The 22267-nt window shown below is 37.9% G+C and overlaps 2 protein-coding genes across 5 annotated transcripts in view; one reads left to right on the plus strand and one right to left on the minus strand.

Moving 5' to 3' along the window:
- The window catches only part of HEXB (hexosaminidase subunit beta), a 27364-nt gene extending 16567 nt beyond the window's left edge, over nt 1-10797 (plus strand). Inside the window, exons 8-14 of the mRNA XM_032212705.1 lie at nt 1378-1549; nt 2364-2450; nt 4571-4643; nt 5094-5268; nt 6892-6982; nt 9590-9694; nt 10656-10797. Coding sequence (XP_032068596.1) covers nt 1378-1549; nt 2364-2450; nt 4571-4643; nt 5094-5268; nt 6892-6982; nt 9590-9694; nt 10656-10713 — 761 coding nt within the window. The 3' untranslated portion in view covers nt 10714-10797. The remainder of the gene's footprint in view (nt 1-1377; nt 1550-2363; nt 2451-4570; nt 4644-5093; nt 5269-6891; nt 6983-9589; nt 9695-10655) is intronic.
- The window catches only part of GFM2 (GTP dependent ribosome recycling factor mitochondrial 2), a 22926-nt gene continuing 10943 nt past the window's right edge, over nt 10285-22267 (minus strand). For 3 of the 4 annotated variants that reach the window (XM_032212702.1, XM_032212701.1, XM_032212703.1), the window contains 11 exons: nt 21757-21837; nt 20049-20197; nt 19489-19629; nt 19286-19385; nt 18119-18308; nt 17139-17215; nt 15144-15282; nt 14842-15027; nt 14382-14497; nt 13299-13481; nt 10285-11232 (listed from right to left, as the gene is read on the minus strand). In XM_032212702.1, the coding sequence (XP_032068593.1) occupies nt 11104-11232; nt 13299-13481; nt 14382-14497; nt 14842-15027; nt 15144-15282; nt 17139-17215; nt 18119-18308; nt 19286-19385; nt 19489-19629; nt 20049-20197; nt 21757-21837 (1491 nt within the window). In that variant the 3' untranslated portion in view covers nt 10285-11103. Of the gene's footprint in view, nt 11233-13298; nt 13482-14381; nt 14498-14841; nt 15028-15143; nt 15677-17138; nt 17216-18118; nt 18309-19285; nt 19386-19488; nt 19630-20048; nt 20198-21756; nt 21838-22267 lie in introns of those variants that run through there. The other variant, XM_032212704.1, reaches the window with a different exon arrangement.

Genomic DNA, 22267 nt, shown 5'->3' on the forward strand with positions numbered 1-22267 from the left:
GACGCTATGGAACAATCTCCCCGTGGAGATCCGCACCCTCACCACCGTCCAGGCCTTCCGCACAGCCCTCAAGATCTGGCTAGCCCGTCAGGCCTGGGGGTAAGTCTTACTTTAGCCCCTCCCGAATGTCGAGTGAATGTTGTGTTTTATTGTTTAATTTATTTTTGCTCACATTTCTTTTTGTATTTGTCCTACACTCCCCTTCCCCTTTTATTGTAAGCCGCCCTGAGTCCCCTCAGGGAAAAGGGCGGCCTATAAATGCATAATAAAATGAAATGAAAATGAAATATGTTCAGATTTTATATACGATATCTTCTAATAAAGAGAGTAGGTAGGGTTTCAATTACTTTTATTTATCTTCTTATGTTTTGTTGTACTTGAGATTTGGGCAGCATACAAATTTAATAAATTGTGGTTGCATACTCAGCCAGATTTTTAGACTAGATTTGACACTGCAGTATTAAGCTAGTCAGGATAATTGATCTGTGTCCTGTCAGGCAGCCCAGTCCCACACGCTCATCATTTCTGAAAACTGTTGGCATGTAATGGTTTTCCCTATTATTTTGAAGAAGGAGCACATATAAACTGTAGCATGAGCCATTAAATAAGATTAACATAGTTTTAAAAAGAAATATTCCTAATCATTCCCCCTTGCAAATTCTAACAGATTCTGGAGAATCGGTAGCGGAAATTTTGAGTAGTACGGAGAACCGGCAAATACCATCGCTGGCTGGCCCCAAAATGGCGTGGGAATGGAGATTTTGCAATATCCTTCCCCCAGGAGTGGAGAGGGAATGGGGATTTTGCAGTATCCTTCCCCTGCCATGCCTACCAAGCCATGCCCACAGAACCAGTAGGGAAAAATTTTGAATTGCACCTCTGGCCCTTACCCAATAAGAATATTAAATATCCAGCTTTATTGGTATAAATCCCTATACTTAAATCAGTGCCCTGATTTACTGTTGCCTTTTCCTTGTCCTTAAAAAAGTATTACAACCCTCTAGCAACAAAATTCTAGAGGTTTAATAAGGTATTTCTATAATATATGTTTGTTTCTACCAATGTCAGTGATTATCATTAAGTGATTCAGATAAATGGAAACAAATAGAATCCAGGACAAAAGTACTGAATAAATAGCTAAATCATATCATGTGAATACAAAGGTTTTAGGAGTCATTATTTTCCAAATCTGACACTTAGCCAGTAATCATATTCCACTTGAAAGGATTAGGTTCTTGGCCATTAAAAAGGAAAAAAAGCATTTAAATTCTTGGAAGCGCTTTTAAAAGGAACGTAAGAAATGCAAGTTCATGTAGAATAAAATAGTATAAATCTTTTGTTTTATTTTTGTCTTTGTTTTATACACTGGGAAAAAAGATATCCTCACACCCTGCTACAGTGGAAAACATCCAAGTGGCTCTTATGGACCTATAAACCCCATTTTGAATGCAACTTATGATTTTATGATGAAATTATTTGAAGAAGTTGGCACTGTATTTCCTGATGACTATATCCACTTAGGAGGAGATGAAGTGGACTTCAGTTGTTGGTATGGTGGAACATCACAACTAAACAGATACTAGTATTATACAATTCTCCAGACTTGATTAGGAAGAGGTATTGTAGAAAATCTAGTAGTATAAGTGCAACATTTAACTGCATCTCATTAATGTAGCTCTGTCCATATCCAGGATTACACAGCCACTGAAGGATATGACCCTAGAAACAGACAGTAGCTTTAATGAGGTGGAGATGCTTTCCTGAATACAGCATATTTCAAAGTATTTCTTCCTAATGGAACCCAATATGTACAATATTACATTACCAAAATATTTAAGTATAGAAAATCTATACACTCCTGTTAAAATGCCAGGTTTTTGAGATGTAGAAAAATCAAACAAAGATAAATAACTTCAGAATATTTTCCACCTTCAATATAACACGTAAGCTGTACAATTGAATTGAAAAGCAAATGGAAATCTTTTTGGGTGGAATTAAAAGAAACTTACAATTACATGGTTATTGTATCGTATAGGACAATTGCTTATGCATTGAATATCCTGATCTTAAGATTGCCATGCCAAAAAAATAAAGGGACTTGCAGATGCTTTATGCTTACTACACAGTGGCTCAAGCTAGCTTATGTCACAAGTCAGAGAAGGCATTCTTCACATCAGCATTATGTTGTTTAGATTCCCATTCCTGTATGATTAAAAAGAACATTAGAGTGCAAAATCCATTCTATTCTTATGCTACTTTAATACTATATTATAAGAAATGTAATTTGTTGCTTTTGTTTTTTATTTCTTTCTTTCTTTCTTTCTTTCTTTCTTTCTTTCTTTCTTTCTTTCTTTCTTTCTTAGGAATTCCAACCCTGATGTAACTGAGTTCATGAAAAAGAAAGGATTTGGGTTCTGGTATTCTAAACTGGAATCCTATTATGTTGAAAAGTGAGTCTGTTCCTTTTTCAGAAATATTATTTTATATATTTGCAGGTTCTTTTATTGATTGCTTCAATCCCCTAAATTTTGTTTATACTGCTGCTAGTAAAAGTTCCTAAATGCCAGTGGTAGGCTGGTTTCTTGCAGCTGAACATTGCAGGGATTGGAATGAAATACCTAACAATGTCACTGGAGTGGGTATAAGTGACATTTTGAGAGCTTGAAACTTGAGCCTTTGTAACTTAGCAAAAGAAAACAAGATGCTGCTGAAAACCAGCAGTTTACCTGCCTAATTTTAGTAGTATGATATGGGATCCATGTTATTAGCTGTGGCATGGAACTTTATTTTTTTGATTCTCCTTCTTGTTGGCCATTTTCTATCCTGGAAGAGATGGAGAAGATGGGGTTGGAGTCTGCAGAAGATGCAGAAGATAGAACATTTGACTCAGTTCTATATCTAGTACATTTGAATTAATTAAATAATTGGGTACTTTCAGAAGTTTTGAAGCAAAATCTGTCTTATTCCTTAATCCAGTGTAGTTGCAGATTCTAGTTCATAATTTCTTCTAAAGATGCTGTATTCCACAATTTCAACAGTCGCTTCTTCTGACTAGAAAATTCAATAGGCAGACCAGGAGTGTTTTCAAACCAGCCCTCTGTTGTGGAATAACTAAGCTCAGTTCAGGTGATGCCATTTACCTCATAACCTGCCCCATATTTTATCACCACATACATACACAAATCAATTAAGAGGAGGAATTGTGTAGAGGAACATAAATATGATCTTGGAGAAGATATGCGAAAATTATTAGCAAAAACATGAACTCAGCCTGGGAAAACAAGACAAACGATTCTCAGATTTTCAAGATTCTGTTCTTATAGCCTATTTTTAAAAATTGAGTTCTAGTATTTCTTGGAATATTTGCTGCCTGACCTGGTCTAACTTGAAGGACTGATAGATTGGAATAGTAATACAAATGATTTGTTTTAAAAGATGAGGAAAGTACTGTTTAGACAATAGAAGTTATCTGAAATGGTCTTAATATCACTCATTCTAGCATATCCTTTCTTATTTTTGATTTTTAAAATACACCCTTTTTCTAACAAATTTTTAAAAATGCTTTTTTACTTTGAATTAGGAGAGGTGTTGAGGTTTTCTATTGAAATAAGAGACTGAATCAACAGCACACACTGTCCTTTGGAATTAAATGTTTTCAAACTTGATGAGGTATCAGGAAAAATTGATTTCCAATCTTTACAACTTAAATGAAAGTTTAAAAGTAAGCTTTGTTGCAATGATTTCATCTTGCATTTCAGGCACCTAAAACATAATGATTAAAATTACATCTAGAATCATGGAAAATTAGATTAGTTAAAGTTAACCATTTTAAAGGAAGTGTTATAAAGAGTTTGGGGCAGTAGGTTTGAAACTGAAGCAGAAAAAAAAGAAGGAAGGAAGGAAGGAACAATGCCTGCTTAAAATGATGGAGCAGAGAGGGGGTACATTTTTCAACTCAGTTTATTTTTTCGCTGTGAAGATCAACATAATGAGATGGACATAATTTAAGACATGGTGAGTAGCAGAAATCTCTCAAATCAAGTTCAGTTCCTAGTAACTAGCACACTCACATATTTTTCTTGACAATGATAGACTAGCTTTCTTGCCCTGGCTGCTTCTTTAAATTTAAAATCTTAATACATTATATCAATTGCATTCAAAATTTGCAGCAGAAAAGCAGTGCTTTTTAGCACTTAATGTTCTTTTATCAGAAAGACCCCTAAGTAAAAACCTACACCAGAAAATGTTTTCTTTGTCATACTCAGAAGGATATAGCAACATTAAAACAACCACAAAAGAATAGTGTCTATTTGCAAATATACCAGAATGTATTTCATTTTCTTTGGGCTCATAATCTAAATCCCGTCAAGATTGGTTATTAACTTGAGATAAGTGTTTGTAAATATTTGGAAAGTTCAAAAGCAATTTTGCAGGCAATTTTTAATCTTCTGTTATATCCAGTTATTGGAAGTTGCTGGATGGTCTGTTCTTGGCTGAAAATTGTATGTTTAAGAGGGAAATAAACAATTGAATGTGTGTCAAATACATGAGTGTCTTGTTTTGCGCCTAGAATCCTGGAAATAGTGACTTCTCTTAACAAGAAATCCATAATATGGCAGGAAGTATTTGATGATGGAGCAAAGGTAAGGTCTGAGAAATTATGTGAACTGTTCCATCATAATTTTGAGAGTAGTTCTCATCTGCAAAAATACACTAGAAGATGTATGTAGAACTAAATAACCCTTTTATTGATTTATAAAACCAAGAAAGGTTTAACTAGTGTAAAAATGAGTAAGACCAGCCCAATTGCTGCTTCTGTCCAAGGTTCAGAAAAACCAGCCTTCAAAATATTATAATCCAGACATTTCCAATCTCGTACCATCCAAATGTATTAGGACTACAATTCTTATAGAATGTTTGTATTGTAGTGTAAAATAAAATTAAGGGGTAATTGTTATGGGTTCTGAGGAAAAGTTGGGCTATAAATACATTGTCTTTTAGAATTGCTCAAACACCATGCCATGGTGGAATGAATCATATTCATGCTGTTCTAATAAAAACCAAAAGCATCCTATAATTTCCTGTCTTTTCAGCTGCAGCCAGACACAGTAGTTGAAGTGTGGAAGAAATTTTTGTATCAACTTGAATTAGCAAGAGTAACAAAACAAGGGCATCAGGCAATCCTTGCTGCACCTTGGTACCTAGATCTCATCAGTTATGGCGAGGACTGGAAGAGCTACTACAGTGTTGAACCACTGAACTTTATTGGTTTGTCAATAGCTTTCTTTCTTTCTGTGGGAGTTGGGCATTTTTAAAATCTTTGGATTCCAGTGTGTTGATTGGCATATTCCCTAGTGCTCAAATTCATGTATTTTCTTACGCTATATTACAGGAAAGTTTCCTTTTCGTTGTTTGTGTGAAGGTTACAATTTTTGTAACCTAAGAAAAAATAGAGGTCAGGTAGTCCTTGACTTACAACCACAATTGAACCCCAAATGTCTGTTGCTAAGTGAAACAGTTATGTGAGTTTTGCCCCATCTTTCTTGCCAGTTGAGTGAATCACTGCAGTTAAATTAGTTAAGTGAATCTAGCTTCCCTATTGACTTTGCTTGTCAGGAGGTTGCAAAAGGAGATCATGTGACCCCCGGGACATGCAACTGTCATAAATATAATCAGTTGCCCAGCATCCAAATTTTGATCATGTGAACATGGAAATGCTGCAATGGCCGTGTGAAAAATGGTCATAAGTCATTTTTTTCAGTGATGTACTTTGAAATCACAAAATTAACTATTGTAAGTCTAGGACTACTTCAGTGGTGGGTTGCAGGCGGTACGCCCTGATACGGGCATACCAGATCCTGCCTGGAGCACAGATACCATTCCAGTACAGTGCTCCAGAGGGTCCACCCCCGCTGCTTACCTGTGCTTTAAGCCTTTGGCACTCGTGCGCACGTGGATGGCGCATATGGCTCCTGCGGGATGCTCCACCAAGGAGCTGGAGCATTGCGGAGGCTTGCGGAAGTGTCGCAGACAAGTACAACGTATGCGTGTGCCGCACATGTGAGTGCGCACGCCGCGTGCATCCATGTGGTTGATGCCAGGGCCGTTCCAACCATACCAGTTGGAATGGAATCCAAAACCCACCACTGTTTGTTTGTTTGTTTATTGGATTTATATGCCGCCCTTCTCCCAAAGGACTCAGGGCGGCGTACAACATAAAAAAAGACATATATTACAAAAGTTTAAAAGGAAATTAAATAAAGTATCCAAAAACAAACCCAATTAATATTAACAATAAATTTTTAAAAATTAGATTAAAATTAACAATTAAATTAATCATTTATTTTATTCTGTTGAGGCCAGGCCAGCTTGCTGGAAAAGCCAACTTTTTAGGGCGCATCGGAAGGACCGGAGGTCGGGGATTATGCAAAGCTCCGGGGGGCAGCTCATTCCAGATGGAAGGCGCTCCCACAGAGAAGGCTCTCTCCCTGGGGGTCGCTAGCCGACACTGGCCAACGGCACCCTGAGGAGGCCAACTCTGTGGGATCGCACTGGACGGTGGGAAGCTACTGGCGGCAGTAGGTGGTCTCGCAGGTACCCTGAGCCTAAGCCATACTTTAAAGGTCATAATTAGTACCTTGAATCGCACCCGGAAAACAACCAGCAACTAGTGCAGGATGCCTAAAAGGGATGTAACATGGAAGCACCTACATACTGGACTACTTGTATATGAACCCATCACATTATTGTGACAAGTTGTGTAATCATACTGTTCAGTTTAAATAATTACCAACACTGATTTAATTTATATTAAGATTGCATTTTAAACACTCTTTTCAATGGCAAATAGGAAATGAACAAATGTTTTTTTTTTTATCCCTTTAAACACAGGAAGCAAATCACAGAAGGAGCTGGTGCTTGGTGGAGAGGCTTGTCTTTGGGGAGAATATGTGGATGCAACTAATCTTACACCAAGACTCTGGTACATCTCATCACTTACTTAGCTTGTTTCTCCTTTCATAAATTTAAGCATGTAATCGTTTTCTTTCTGCTTTAAAATAGAAATTTAAAATGTGTGTATATACTTTCCTCGCATCAGAAGATTGCAAATCTCTATTTTGCATTTGTTTCTTCTCCTCCTCTTCCTCCTCATTAATATACAGGTGGTTCTCAACTTAGAATCATTTGTTTATAAACTGTTCAATGTTACAGGGGCACTGAAAAAAGTAACTTAAAGCTGTTCTCACACATACTACTCTTGTAGCAGCCCCACAGATATGCATTCAAAATTTAGCTGTTTGGCAACCAACATATTTTTATGATAGTCGCAATGTCCCTTTGCCCGTGGCCTAGAATGTTGAAGCAGGGAAAATATAACCAACATTTCAGGTTCTTATAAAACACTTTTTTCAATATCATTGGCACATGTGCTCCCCATTTGAAAGCTTCCAACAGGCAAAGTTAATAGGGGAAGCCAACTCACTTATTGACTGTGTGTCTCTTTTAACAACTATAGTGATTCTCCTAGCCATGGCGAAAAAGGACATAAACCTTACTTTCCCTGTTTTGGAATGTATCTTAACTTCCAGCACACTGCTGACAAAAACAGTCGTAACAATTGTCTTGCTTAGCAACATAAATTCTGGTCCTAAGTCGAGGATTACTTGTATTTGCCCTTACAGGAAGCACTAATGAGTTCAATATAAGAAACTGCTTTTATAGATGGGAAACATTACAGAATCAGAGGCAAATCTGCCTAACTTCTTTTATACAAAAAGGCATAGTTCTGACCATTTTCTGGATTATATACTGAATTTATTATTCTCCGGCATCATCCAGAACAGGCATGTCTAACACACGGCCCATGGGCTGAGTACAGTCCATGCAGGCCACGCCTACCCTTGCTACATAAGGGCAAAAACAATCCCAATACATCACAAGGTCTGGAGGGTGGTGAGGGTACGAATCTCCACGGGGAGATCGTTCCTAAGAGTCGGAGCTGCTACTGAAAAGGCTCTCCTCCGCGTAGTGGCCAGCCGGCACTGGCTGGCGGATGGCACTCGGAGGAGGCCTAATCTATGAGATCTAATGGGTCTCGAGGAGGTAATTGGCAGGAGGCGGTCTCTCAAGTACCCAGATCCACTACCATGAAGGGCTTTGTAGGTGGTAAGAAGCACCTTGAAGCGCACACGGAGATCAACGGGTAGCCAGCACAGCTCGCGGAGGATAGGTGTTATGTGGGTGAACCGAGGTGCACCCACAATCACTCACGCGGCCGCATTCTGGACTAGCTGAAGCCGCCGGATGCTCTTCAAGGGCAGCCCCATGTAGAGCACGTTGCAGTATTCCAGCCTAGAGGTCACGAGGGCGCGAGTGACTGTTGTGAGAGCCTCCCGGTTCAGGTAGGGTCGCACCAGGCGAACCTGGGCAAATGCCCCCCTGGTCACAGCCGACAGGTGGTAATCAAAGGTCAGCTGTGGGTCCAGAAGGACTCCCAAGTTGCGAACCCTGTCTGAGGGGTATAAAATTTGGCCCCCAGCCTGAGCGATGGAACACTGGCCAGATTATTGGGAGGGAAACACAACAGCCACTCGGTCTTTTCCGGGTTGAGTACAAGTTTGTTAGCCCTCATCCAGTCCCTAACGGCCTCGAGACCCTGGCTCATCACGTCCACCGCTTCATTGACGTTCCTGTCCTTACCATCCTCTGGAGTCCATTTAAGCTCATGCCTACTGCTTCATGACTCCATCCAGCCACCTCATTCTCTGTCCCGTTCTTCTTTTGCCCTCAGTCTTTTCCAGCATTAGGCTCTTCTCCAGTGAGTCCTTCCTTCTCATTAGGTGGCAAAAGTATTTGAGTTTCATCTTCAGGATCTGGCCTTCTAAAGAACAGTCAGGGTTGATCTCCTCTAGGACTGACCGGTTTGATCACCTTGCAGTCCAAGGGACTCACAGGAGTCTTCTCCAGCGCTATAGTTCAAAGGCCTCAATTCTTTGGCGCTCAGCCTTTCTTATGGTCCAACTTTCGGAGCCATACATTGTAGCTGGGAAAACCATAGCCTTGACTATACACACTTCTGTTGGCAGGGTGATGTCTCTGCTTTTTAGTATGCTGTCTAGATTTGCCATAGCTTCCCTCCCCAGGAACAAGCGTCTTTTAATTTCTTGGCTGTAGTCCCATCTGCAGTGATCTTAGAACCCAGGAAAATAAAACCTGTCACTACCAGAACACTACCTAGAACAAAATATATACAGAATCTAAAACTTTATTCTGCCAATGCCTATTTTCCTAATTTAAACCAGACTCATATAAAAGAACTTAGGCATGACTATATTCTGAAAGTGATATTGAACTTTCATTCAACTTTCATTGAACTCATAAGCCACAGTAACATTTTTTATAATGCTGTATCTGAAATCTTGTAATTCAGTTTGGCTAAGCAAAAGGTAGATATTCCATTTTGAGAGCAAGCGGGTAAAAGCTTTTAAATTCTGCACATACTGTCCTACTCTTTTTAAACAAATACTAACCATTTGATTTTTTTTAAAAAAAATATTTAAATAAAATTGTATTTCCCTTGTAATTCCAGGCCCCGGGCAAGTGCTGTTGGTGAGAGACTTTGGAGCAGCGAAAATGTAACCGATATTTCAGATGCTTCTAAAAGACTGACTCAACATCGTTGTCGCATGCTTAGGTAAGATACAGATATTCTAAGATTCTATAGTTTAATAAAGTAGTAGAGTGCTATCAAAGTTTCTTAAAAAATTTCTTGTATCTCTTCTGTTACTAAATGAGTGTATTGTAACACTGTCCCTCTTTTTCACTGAACAAAAATGTAAGATTTTAGCATAATGTAGGTAGCTCGAAGCTTGGAAGGCTGGATATGGCTCTATAAAGCTTCAAAAGATTTGCAAGGATATGGGAATGTATAAATGCATTTAATTATGTTACTTAATTAATTTAATTCATCCAAATTCAAGTTTTGTTATGTCCCCCACATACGTCTGTTCAAATGGATAGATGTAGCTTGATATTTACATTTTCCTGAGAAAACAATCTGTGGAGCTTTAAATGCATATTTTCATTCTTTGCATTAGATTTATGGAAGTACAAGAGTATAATTTGGTGTGGATAAGTTTCAGAATTTCACAACAGACACATATGTAAAATACATATTTTTTGTATTTGATAGCTATACTTAATAGTTTGTATTAATTAAGGTATGCAGAAAGGCCTTTTTAAAAAATAATTATATTTTTCTGACCTTGTATTCTTTCTTAATGCTGGAAAAATTTATTTTATTTAAAAACCTGACTTTTATCAGTTGAAAAATCTGTCCAATATTTCATGGTTTTTAACTTAATTATGAATGGCTCAGAAGTGTTTCTTATAAAACAATGCAAGCACACATATGCACTTTTTAACTTGTCCTTCCTCAACTATTTGCCTTTTAAAAAAAAAAATAGTATTAGACCTTGCCATGAAATTGAAGTTATGTAAATGATAAGAAGAGATTTTGTTTTAATGTTAAAAAACAGATTTTAGTCTTGGAACCATATCCAATTCCTTCCGTAGCTCTTTAAATTGTACAATACAAACTCTCCTTTTACAGTACTTCCTGGCCACAGATTAATCCCCTTTTCTCTTCTCCACAGGCGTGGAATTGCAGCACAGCCTTTGTTTGTTGGATCCTGCAACCATGACTTCCTCTGATCAGGGATCGTAGCAAAAGTGCCTATTCTTCATTTTAATGTGAGACGTATGTATCGGTGTGAACTATATAGGAAGAGAGCTATGTACAACAGCAGAACGCTATAAAACCTACTACATAACCACTCGGACCAGAAATATACCAGTGCATATTTTGTATATAACAATATAACAGTTCAGGAAAAAGGCAGTTCTAGTCCTTCAGTGGAATAACCGTTAACAGTCACGAAACGTCAATTTTTCTGAAGATGAATTACAATTTATATCTTATAGTTTCTATTGACATATAAACAGGCTGCAGCAGCAATCTATACTTTTGATCATTGTAATTGCAACATAAACTGTTTCCTAACATAGGATTAAAACATAGGATGTCAGTACTACTCCATGAGATCATGCCAAACCAGTCCTCTTATTAAGCAAAGCATTTTGCTCATAAAGGCTCATTGGGTGGTAGTTTGCCAATTCCAGCGTAAATGTAGCAGTCCCAGATGTCAAGGAACGTAAAACTGTTGAGTAGCCCTGGGGGGAAAAATGTATATTACAAAAGATTATAAGATGAAGCTTTTTCAAAGACATAAAAATAAATTTTGCCTACAATTGAAATACTTTTTGATTGCTGCCGGTAGAAAATCGGTATTTCAATAACACAATATAGTGTATTTTGTCTGCAATTTCAAGTTTAAATTTGTTTAATTGTGAGCCTGCAAAAATTTTCATCAAATGCTTCTGCAAGTGAAATTGATCTGAAATGAGATTGCTTTATATACTAAGGGGGTGTGATTTAACTATATTTTCCTGGAGATTTTTTTTATCATACTCAATATTGTTAGCCCAGTAGAGAAAAGACTGCACTAACTGAATTATTTGATACCATAGCATAGAAAATGGGCCAGACAGTATAATGCTCTAGCACAGGGGTGTCAAACTCGCGACATCACGGTGCTGTCACATGATATATTGTGACGTTTTTGCCCTTCGCGGAGCTGGGGAGGGGGTGGCCTGCACATGATGCATCCAGCCGCCAGTTTGACACCCCTGCTCTAGCATGTGAGCTATACAGCCCAAGGAGGATTCCAGCCTAGATTAATTTAATCTGAAACAAACTGTTCTAGGTCAAGTTCTTCCATTAAAAAAAATATCTTTCCACTCAAGAATCACTATAAAGCAGAACTGCTCTTTTTAAGATTAAATGTTATGCCAGAGAAGTTTCCACCACTTCCTCAAAATGTTCAGATAACAAATACATGGAATAAGCTTGAAGTTTCATTTCTAAAAAGGAGTTAAAGAAACAGCTTGCTTTGAAGCTGAAATGCCCTGACCTGTGGTGGTTTCTTATGGCCAAAAGGATGATGCTCAAAACAGCCAAGTTGTTTTGAGGCTGGAGCAAAAGAGAGTGCTTTGTTCGGACTTTGAGATCTAGCAATTACTATTTCAAAGAAAAAAAACATGCTTATTTGTTTACATGGTAAATTTATATATCAGAAGGCATCGCCAATTGCATTCTGGTAAAATGGAAACGGGAAAGAGACCTTGAGGACATCTACACAAGAACTGCAAAGATGCTGCCACTGTGTCTATGCCACTGACATCCAGCCAAGGAAACTCGAAGCTGTGGTTGCTGCCAGAATCTGCTGGCAAGCCCTGTGTTACAAAGCCCACACCAGCTTCGAAAACAGGCACTGCCAAAAACAGCGAATGGCATCACAGATCAATACTGACAGATATTGTAACAATAAAACTCAATTGTGCTAGACTTTGCATATCTGGACTGGGTCTGCAGAGCCCCCTCTGTGTTCACAGATGAATTGCACAACAGCATCTATTCTTTGAAGCCCAAAATGTTATTCTCTATAACTGCTTGTTTCATGTAGTGTCTCTGAGCAGCATAGAAATTTAAAAACATAAAAAAATCCAGCAAAAACAACAAAAATCATTAAAAACACATCAGATGGGTAAATGGGATTGGGAAAGGCAGTCCCTCAAAATAATCTGACCTCAAGCTATGTAGGGCTTTAGGAGTCCTTACCAGCATTTTAAACTGAACCTAGAATCAAACTGGTAACCAATGAAACTCACGGAGCTGAGGTGTGATATATCCTAATCTGGTGCAAATAACTCCCTACACCACAACAAATGCACCAGCTGAAGTTTCTGGATGCTCTTCAAGAGCCGACCCAGACACAATGTGTTACAGTAATTCATGCAGGAGGTTTTCGGGGTATGAGTAATTGAACATAGGGCCTTCTGTCTAGGAATGGATGCAACTGGCACACAGTCCAAAATTCTGCTAAGGCCCATGACCACCACCTGCTCATCACAGTCATGAGTCTAGAAAGACACCCTCCCTTCCCCAAACAGCACACCAGGTAAGTCTGGGGCAGTACCAGCCCATCCAGAACTAAAGTTAGTAAATTCTCAGATCCAGTAGCTCACTTAATAAATTTATCGCTTAACAACACAACATTTGGGTTCAACTGTGGCCGTGGGTTGAGGACTACCTGTGCTCAATTTTTCAGGTTTGTTGTAAAGTACTCCACAGTATCCAAAACATGCAACTTTAGTTTCCTGCCAATTACAGCACATACCATCATTTCTGCGAGGGGAACAGCTGCAATCACAACCTGGTTATCTAGGCGACCTTGAATGTCATTTATGTTGCCTCTCCTCTGTGCAAGATCAGCAACTACTACACCAACGTAGTTTCCAGGCATGGTCACTTCCAATTTCATGACAGGTTCCAGGAGTTGTTTATCTGCATTCTTCAAAGCCTAAGAAACAAAATTACAAGACAAATTTTCCATCCAAATATCAATCTACTTAATACAGTATTAATTTGCATCAGAAGATCAGGCTGAAATGAAGGCTATACTTATAATGTATGAATCCGAAAATTATAAAATTTCATATAAACAAATTATGAACTATAACTGAAATTTTTTTAAAAAGTGATTAATGAAATGCCATTTTCTAAAACGTAAGTAGTCCCATGCAGCTTACAAATATTTTAATTTAAAACAGCAACTTAAAACAGAAAATATGTGGCGCAATACTGGAAGAAGGAAGACTTGCCTACAATCCAAGAATGGACATTGAAAGTCGCAAACTTAGCCGAGATGGCTAAAATATCGGCATATCTTAAAGATCACTCAAATGAGAGATATAAACGAGACTGGAAAAAATGGATTGACTATATACAAAATAAATACGGGACCAAGAAATTCCAGTTAGCCTATGCTTAAGATCAGAAATGATTTAAACTGTTTAAAGTTAGTTCAGGAAGAAGAAGCTAAGGTCAATGTAGAATGTCATTAATTTCTTTATTTCTTTTTTTTCAATAGATTTTAGACTGTGTTAGTTAAAAATCCATACCGTGTACGGGTTCTGGGAAGTCGGGGGGGAGGAGGGGGTTGGGGGGTGGAGGGAGGGAGGGGCATACAAAAAAAATTGTACTTCAATGTTTTAATGATTGACGAATGATGAAATATTTGTCTTTTTTTTTAAAGAAATAAAACCTTTTATATAAAAAAACAGAAAATATGCATCTTCACCATGATCCCAGTCTCACCATTTCTGAATGTTGGAAAATAAATATCGTAAACAACAACAAAGAGAACTACAGAAGTCAAAAAAATTGCTACTTGGCCTGGATAAGATTATTTGATTTATACCTTTTGCAAGCAACGAGATGCACATGCAGAAACCATAGTTAGTGATGTATCAGCATTTGTATCTACTGCCCGGACAGTGACTGCCACATCTTGAACTGGATAGCCCATAAGTGGTCCTACAAAATGAAGTATCAGTAACAATTTTACATTGAATCAACCATACAGATGATAATTCAATCTGTTCAGATGGCATCATCCTGTTTCTTTTCAAAGGTATTTTGCAGATTGCAGAGTAAACATCTCAAGGCCAGTCACTTTACTAATAAAAACAAACAGCAAAAAGCTGCAACTATTCTCTCTAGCAGTTTTGTTCATTTGCATCTTCAGTTAAAAAAAAGGAAAGGAGGACATATGCTAATTTCTACCTGACAGCCTTGCTCTTTTGTAGGCAACAAATGTCTACTTCTTCAAAAAATTCCAATATGAGACTTTCAAAACAGTTGCTGAAATAACTCTTTACCTTGAAGGTATGAGGTTGAAATTCCATTTTCTATAGCTTCACGAAGGTCAGGGTAAAGTAAGTCATTGATACTTTCACCATACTCAATGACTGGTGCTGTTGCTGGCATCTCTCCCTCCCATGGCTTAATTCCCAATTCAACCGTCACTCGATGTCGCTTTTCTCCTATTGTCCTGTCCAGTGTATCTGTAATGAAATCAAGTAACATATCAAGCACGAAGTTCAAGCCATCAAATTAGCATAGTGTTTACTAGCCACCAGTTTTAAGTCCTTCATTTGCAGTTCTATGACATTTAATGTACCTGCAGCTTCAACTGAATTTTGGATTGTTTCTCGATAAGCAACCTGAAGAGGTCCAAGGTAAGTCTCCAGTTTGTATTCGCGTTTGATTCGGTCATGAATGATGTCAATGTGTAGTTCTCCCATGCCACAAAGAATTGTCTAGCAAAAATATTCATAAAAGTAGCATCATCAAAGCATGGCATATACTGATTACTTTTCAAAGTGATTTTAAAACCAGGCAGACGAGAGAGGAGTGCAATACAGACAGCAAAATGCATTTGGCAGTGAATTTGAGCTAAACAGTGTCTATCCGTTTTTCATAGATTTCCTTCTTTCATAGCAGATTTTCTGGAAATAATTACAGCTGCAATGGGAAAATAATTTGGGAACCTCCTTCTCCCCGTCCAGTTACATAAGCCAATATGGACACCAGTATAAATACGAACAATGAGTTATAAATGTTAGAACCTCTGCAGCTGGAGATGAAACTTTTGCTCCTTCCAAAGTCTGCAGGAAATGCAAATGTCGCGATGTCACCAGGAGCACATAGATCCTATTTTGGGATGGTGGTGGATGGGATATAAAATAGACACAGAAAAACAGCAGAAAATAATAACATTGGTTCATTCATTCATATTTCCACATTGTCCATCTCACTTAAATGATTCTGGGCAGTTTACAATTTTAAAAAAAAGATGCTTTGTATTTCAGCAAAAGTTATTCCGTTGATTTCAGCAGTGTCAGCTGAAAGGTAGTGCCACCATAAAAAAGGAGAAGGGGTCTACACAGGATTCATGCTTCACTGCCTTAGAGCATAGCAGTAAGGATTCATGCTTCACTGCCTTAGAGCATAGCAGTAAGTTTAATAATAGTACCGTGTTTCTCCTAAAATAAGACAGGGTCTTCTTTTCTTTTGACCCCGCCCCCCCAAAATAAATACTTGGCCTTAATTTTCGGGGAGATCTTATTATTTTTCAGATGCAAGCATGGACACCTCATGGCTGCTGCTATGTTGCAATATTTGGGGGGGGGGGTTAAAAAAATTTTTATTTTTATTTTCAAAACAAACACAACACATAAAATCTTCCTTTTTTACATACTGTAGAAAGTGTATCAGTTGGTTACAAAAGACTTTCGTGCATCTCTTCCAGTCATCAAGCATAATTCATATTAACTAAAGTATTTTAACTCAGATATTTATGCATGTTACCATCATCATACCTCCATTTTCATTTGACTATAGTTGTTTAAACGTCCTTCATCATAAAATATACCAAAATTTAATACATAACCACATACTGGCATTTCATTTAATATTTCTAAAATCCTCCAATGACACTAAATCCTTATATCCTATTCTAGCTAAACATCCATAATATTTAATAACAAAGTTTTCTATCCTTCTTTCCAAATCACTGTTTACAATTTACATCTCATTTCCTTATATTGTACCCATATATGTGTGTGTGTGTGTGTGTGTGTGTGTGTGTGTGTGTGTGTATATACAGGCAGAAACCCAATATTTTTACTGTTGCCTTTTTGTTACATTTTGTTGTATTTGTGCTGATAAATAAATAAAGGGAGACTAGTATAGATCTATTTCAAGCTATTTAGCTCTCATCAGCTAGCCATACCCTTACTGGGATTTGAACCTGGGCTATATTACATACTAGGCAGACATCTGTGCTGATAAATAAAGGTATCTATTAAAGGTATCTATTAAAAAAGGTATCTATTAAAAAAATCTAATAGATACCTTTCACCCTGGCTTCGCTGATAACGGATAAGAGCCTGTGGCCTAATGGCTAAGATGTCTGCCTAGTATGTAATATAGCCCAGGTTCAAATCCCAGTAAGGGTATGGCTAGCTGATGAGAGCTAAATAGCTTGAAATAGATCTATACTAGTCTCCCTTTATTTATTTATCAGCACAAATACAACATCAAAAGCCTGATTGGGCTTATTATCTAGAGAGGTCTTATTTTCGGGAAAACAGGGTAACATCGTAAACCTTACCTGCCCCGTATTGGCATCAATCTTAACTTTCAGACTTGGATCTTCACGCTGCAGACAAATCAATGCTTGATCTAGATCTGGAGCAAATAATTGATTAGAATAGATACAGAGAACATAACTGTGGTCCTCTTCTTCTGTACTGCAGTTTCCCAGGGCCTTAGCAAGGGTCACTGGTGAGGAATCCTGGCATGAAGTTCTACAGTACTCTAGTGAAACTGACTCTTGTGCCCTCAGGGAGAATAATAGCAGTAAGAAGTGACAACTCTCAAGAAAAGATGTGATATTACCCATAAGTTATTCAACTCTTCCAAAGTTAATGTAGCAGCATGCTAGACCGGGGTTTCCTAGCCAGACCAATAATTAACAATTTTAATTCTATTCTTTTAAAATTTTGATTTCCAAACTACAGGCCAAAACCTGCATGGAAGGGAAGACAATGTTTCAAAATTTAAGAGAGTGAAAAGCAGGCCAGGGAGAAAAAGCTACATTAGGCTTATCTCTTCCATTGTTTCTCTCTCTTCTCTTTTTAAAAACCATGAAGCTGTTCTGTCAATCATTACTTAAAAAACGGTGTCTAAGATTTTTATTCCTCCTTGCCTCTTTTTCTTCTTCATCAGGAATAAATAAGGGACTCTCACACTTCTGATCTTCATCTCCTCATCTCTTAGTTCCAAAAAGTCTTTCGACCAACACAGACAGTTGCTGACTATGATCACCTCGGATGTGCAATGCGAGTACAGTGACCTTTGGATATTTATCCTAAAATCTGAATTAATGAGTTTACCTGCTAAGCTAGAGACCCATAACAGGATCGTATTCCTTCTCAAATTATCTCACAATTGAAGACATGGTCTAGATAAGAATACTAGTCAACTGTAATATATTTTTGTGCCTATTAATAAATAACAAATCATCCCATTTCTTTAGGGCCATGGAAAGGTTACAAGCACAACTCTCCTATTTCAGAAACGGAATTGTACCTGGTTGTTTGGCCATGGAAGGTGGCTCTATGGTACAAAAGAAGACCGGTTCTGGAATCTCAATGCCAGCTAACAGGAGGTTCTGTACTTCTTTAGCTTGACCACGTGCTGATTCCACGTATCTTCCAGCTCGACGAGCTGCAGCCACTGCAGACGCTTTTGAAGTAACAATGGTGTCGCCAGTGGCACTCTAATGCAAGCCAAATAACAAAATGCATGGTGAATGGCCAGCACACAATTGGTTTCCATCATTAAAAAACACTGAATGTTAATTGGCTGTCCAGCATTGTTTTTTCCCAATTAAAGGACAAGCACATCCAATCCTTTGTTTTGCAGCTACAATAATTATTTTTTTACACAATAAAAGCACTTTTTTAAAAATGGAAGAAAAATTTTGTGAAGATTTCCACGTATTATTCCTCTCTAGAAAAATAAATGTCGAATGCTATTCCATGTATGGTTAGACATTTTCTATAGCCTCAAAAGAATATATGCCAAAGAATATGGGAGCTGCAGTCTCCATACATTTGAAGGGCATCACATTCAGGAAATCCTGATTAGACTATTTTGCAAAGTTAAAGGTGAAGGTTCCCTTCGCACATATGTGCTAGTCGTTCCCGACTCTAGGGGGCGGTGCTCATCTCTGTTTCAAAGCCGAAGAGCCAGCGTTGTCCAAAGATGTCTCCGTGGTCATGCGGCCGGCATGACTAACCGCCAAAGGCGCATGGAACGCTGTTACCTTCCCACCTAAGGTGGTTCCTATGTTTCTACTTGCATTTTTACATGCTTTCGAATGCTAGGTTGGCAAAAGCTGGGACAAGTAATGGGAGCTCACTCCGTTATGCGGCGCTAGGGATTCGAACCGCTGGACTGCCAACCTTTCTGATCAACAAGTTCAGTGTCTTAGCCACTGAGCCACCACGTTCCAAGGTTGCAAGGTTACCTATGAGAAAACTTAAATCAGCAAATTGGTCAGAAAGTCCAGTTGCCTCTTGAAAAGCACCTTTGAAACAACCATGACCTGGATGACTGAGAATCTCCACAGACATTTAAATCAGCAAAATGATTTTGATTCCATAAACTAATCAGGATGCAGGATTTTTTTTGTTTACAAAATATAAAGTTTGAGAAATCACAGGAGGGTTTGGTTTTTTGTTTTTTTTTTACCTGTTTCAACCCCACAGTCAGGGCAATGTTGCCAGCGGTTAGTGAAGAGATTTCTATTTGCTGGTCAGCAAAAGGCAGGAGCAAGCGACTCATTCTCTCTCTGCAACAGTTGACTCGGATTAGGCTTCGGTCCCCTCAGAGATACCCATTTATTTAAGCTCATTTGCCTTTTCCCACCACCAACCCTTTTTTAAAAAACTCACGTGCAATTTTTGTTAATATTATAAACTGCCGATTGAGGCTTCATTGTGCCAGAGTAAATGCGCAGAAAAACCAAGGGTCCACGCTGTTTGTCATGAAGAACTTTAAATGCCAGAGCACATAGATCATCTTTATACGCCGGCCTGGAAAAATCAATTAAATCAATCAATAAGTAAACCAGCCAGTCCACCTATTCATCTTAGAAATCATGACATGAAAAAAAAATACTTAGCATCTAGCAGCAGATTCATTCACTGAAAACACCATAATTACTGATAACTGAGTGATTTCCGCTGCATTTGCAGACATGTTATTTGTATTTCCTTAATCACCCTGAAATACTAAGTGGGAAGATCTTTGCATAGATTAGGCTTCCTGGAATCCTTGGCTGTGTTTGTCTCTTGCCGATTAACAGTACATTGTGTTTGTAGCATGCTTTCCATATTCCTGATTCTCCAAAATTCAGTTTACTTGCCCATCCCGTAAGATATTAAATTTTCTTTGCTGTACAAATCTTGCTTACTTTTGATCAAATGAAATTGCATCTTTATTCCATACTCACAAGAAATCATAACTACGTTCATCAGGTGCAGGCAAATACTTGGTGATCGCATCTAACAAGGGCTGAACACCCTTATTTTTCAATGCACTTCCGCAAAACACAGGCACTGCTTTATGAGCCAGGGTTACTCTTCGTATTGCAGCCTGTAGCTGTAGAAAATCGAGAAGACACACTTATTTTAAACAAATGCATGCTTACAATTCAATGCAATATAAAAAACATGTGGCTGGATACACTGATTGACTCAAAAAGTTAACAACAAATCAAAGTAAGTGCAATTGCAAATGGGCATCTGCCTATTCCACTTCTTAGATACATTGATTGGTTTTTGCTTGGCATTACTGTTTGCTATTACTTGAATTTATATCTATTGTGTTCATGGGCACTCGAAACAGCTTGATAAAATTATATGGTATTTATCAGAGTCACTGAACCTTTCTCCTAGACTAATTACTTCTCAAGCTGTCAGCTTAACAGTAATATCAGCTGCTAAGAAATGAATGGCTGAGTTTGCCAGCCGCTGAGACAACAGGAATAAAACTAGCAGCACAATGGTTTCTCAGCTGGTTGGTTTGTTATATAAGAAGTGAAAACTATGATTTAAAAGTTGACTCTGATCATTTTTAAACAAGTCAGCAACAAAATTACAAGTTGCCTTTTTCCCCCAGAGTTATTCTGAACTAACTTTTGTGGAAAGTGATACTAAACTCACAATTATCCTCTTCCACATTCAGACATATGGGGTCACTGCATCTCTCCTTCCAAATCTCCCCCTTGTGCATGAATATGCAAACCATCAAGCGCTTCGTGTAATGTGAAAAATATCCCAAGAGGATAACGGAAATACATTTTACAATGAAGACCACCACAGAATGAGTCCAATTCAAGAAAAGACCCTTTTTTATGAATTCAGCTAGAATTGCTCCATACTTAATGTCACACATTAAGTATCAAGCTGACATGCAGGCCATGCCCACCCCAGCTCCGCAAAGGGAAAAACGTTGCGATGTATCATGTCATGGCAACGTGATATGGCGAGTTTGATACCCATGCTTTACACTATTAAAACTTGTAACTTGCTCCTTTAAGGATGCTCACATGCCTTAAAATAACTGACTACGGTAGTTGTTAACAAACTTTGTACCATTCCTCTAGCAAGTGTAAACCAGATCCCAAACCGCTTGCAAATCCCTCCTTCTGTTCAAATGACATGGGATCTTTGTCATTTTGCAAATCCAAGCTTTCTGCGAACCATTTTGTGTTGTTTGAATTTAATTTTTTTTAACAAAACTGAAATACTGATAACAACTGGTCAATTTGAAAGGAGAGTGGATAGTATGTTTTATCTTTTATAATAATTCTAAAACATTTGCTGCATTTCACATACCAGCTAGTTTAAAATAGCTTAATATCCACTTCAGGTAATTTTGATCCAGAAAGGTGGCTTAAGCATTTAATTGATACAGAAAATCTAATTTAGATTTCCTCTTGCCATAACATATTCTGCAATCCAATCTGATTCAATTCCCTATTATTTCTCACTAATCATTATTTTTACCTCGAACTTGAGCAATATTATTCAAAGAAACTATTTTATTTTAATCTATGACACTCTATTGGAAAAGAGGTCAGTAGCTTCTTTTTTCAACACAAGTATATTTTCATATATAAAATCCAGTTTACATGATAAATGAGTCAAGGCACAGACCTCATCAGCTGGTAATGAATCAAAACTTTCACTGAATTCTCCAAGGACCAATTCAGCAAATTCATCATCCAGGTCTGCAACCTTTAAAAGATAATGCATTTCCAAATGGTTAACATTTCACATTATTTACGTTAGGTCTGCTAGCTTCTTAATGAAATAAAGATATAAAGGTCATGTTATTTAATCTAACAATATGAAAATATGAATTCCCTTAATTGCTAGCCTAAAAGTATCTTCCTTATATAAGCTTATGCAGTTACAAATGTCTTACACCAGAGGTCAGCAACAACGCACCTAAAGAGACATGGGGATTTAATGTGCCTCAATAGCAATAGCAATAGCAGTTAGACTTATATACCGCTTCATAGGGCTTTCAGCCCTCTCTAAGCGGCTTACAGAGTCAGCATATTGCCCTCAACAATCCGGGTTCTCATTTTACCCACCTCGGAAGGATGGAAAGCTGAGTCAACCCTGAGCCGGTGAGATTTAAACAACCGAACTGCAGAACTGC

Source organism: Thamnophis elegans, chromosome 3 (assembly GCF_009769535.1).
Source record: "Thamnophis elegans isolate rThaEle1 chromosome 3, rThaEle1.pri, whole genome shotgun sequence".
NCBI classification, from domain to species: Eukaryota; Metazoa; Chordata; class Lepidosauria; order Squamata; family Colubridae; genus Thamnophis; species Thamnophis elegans.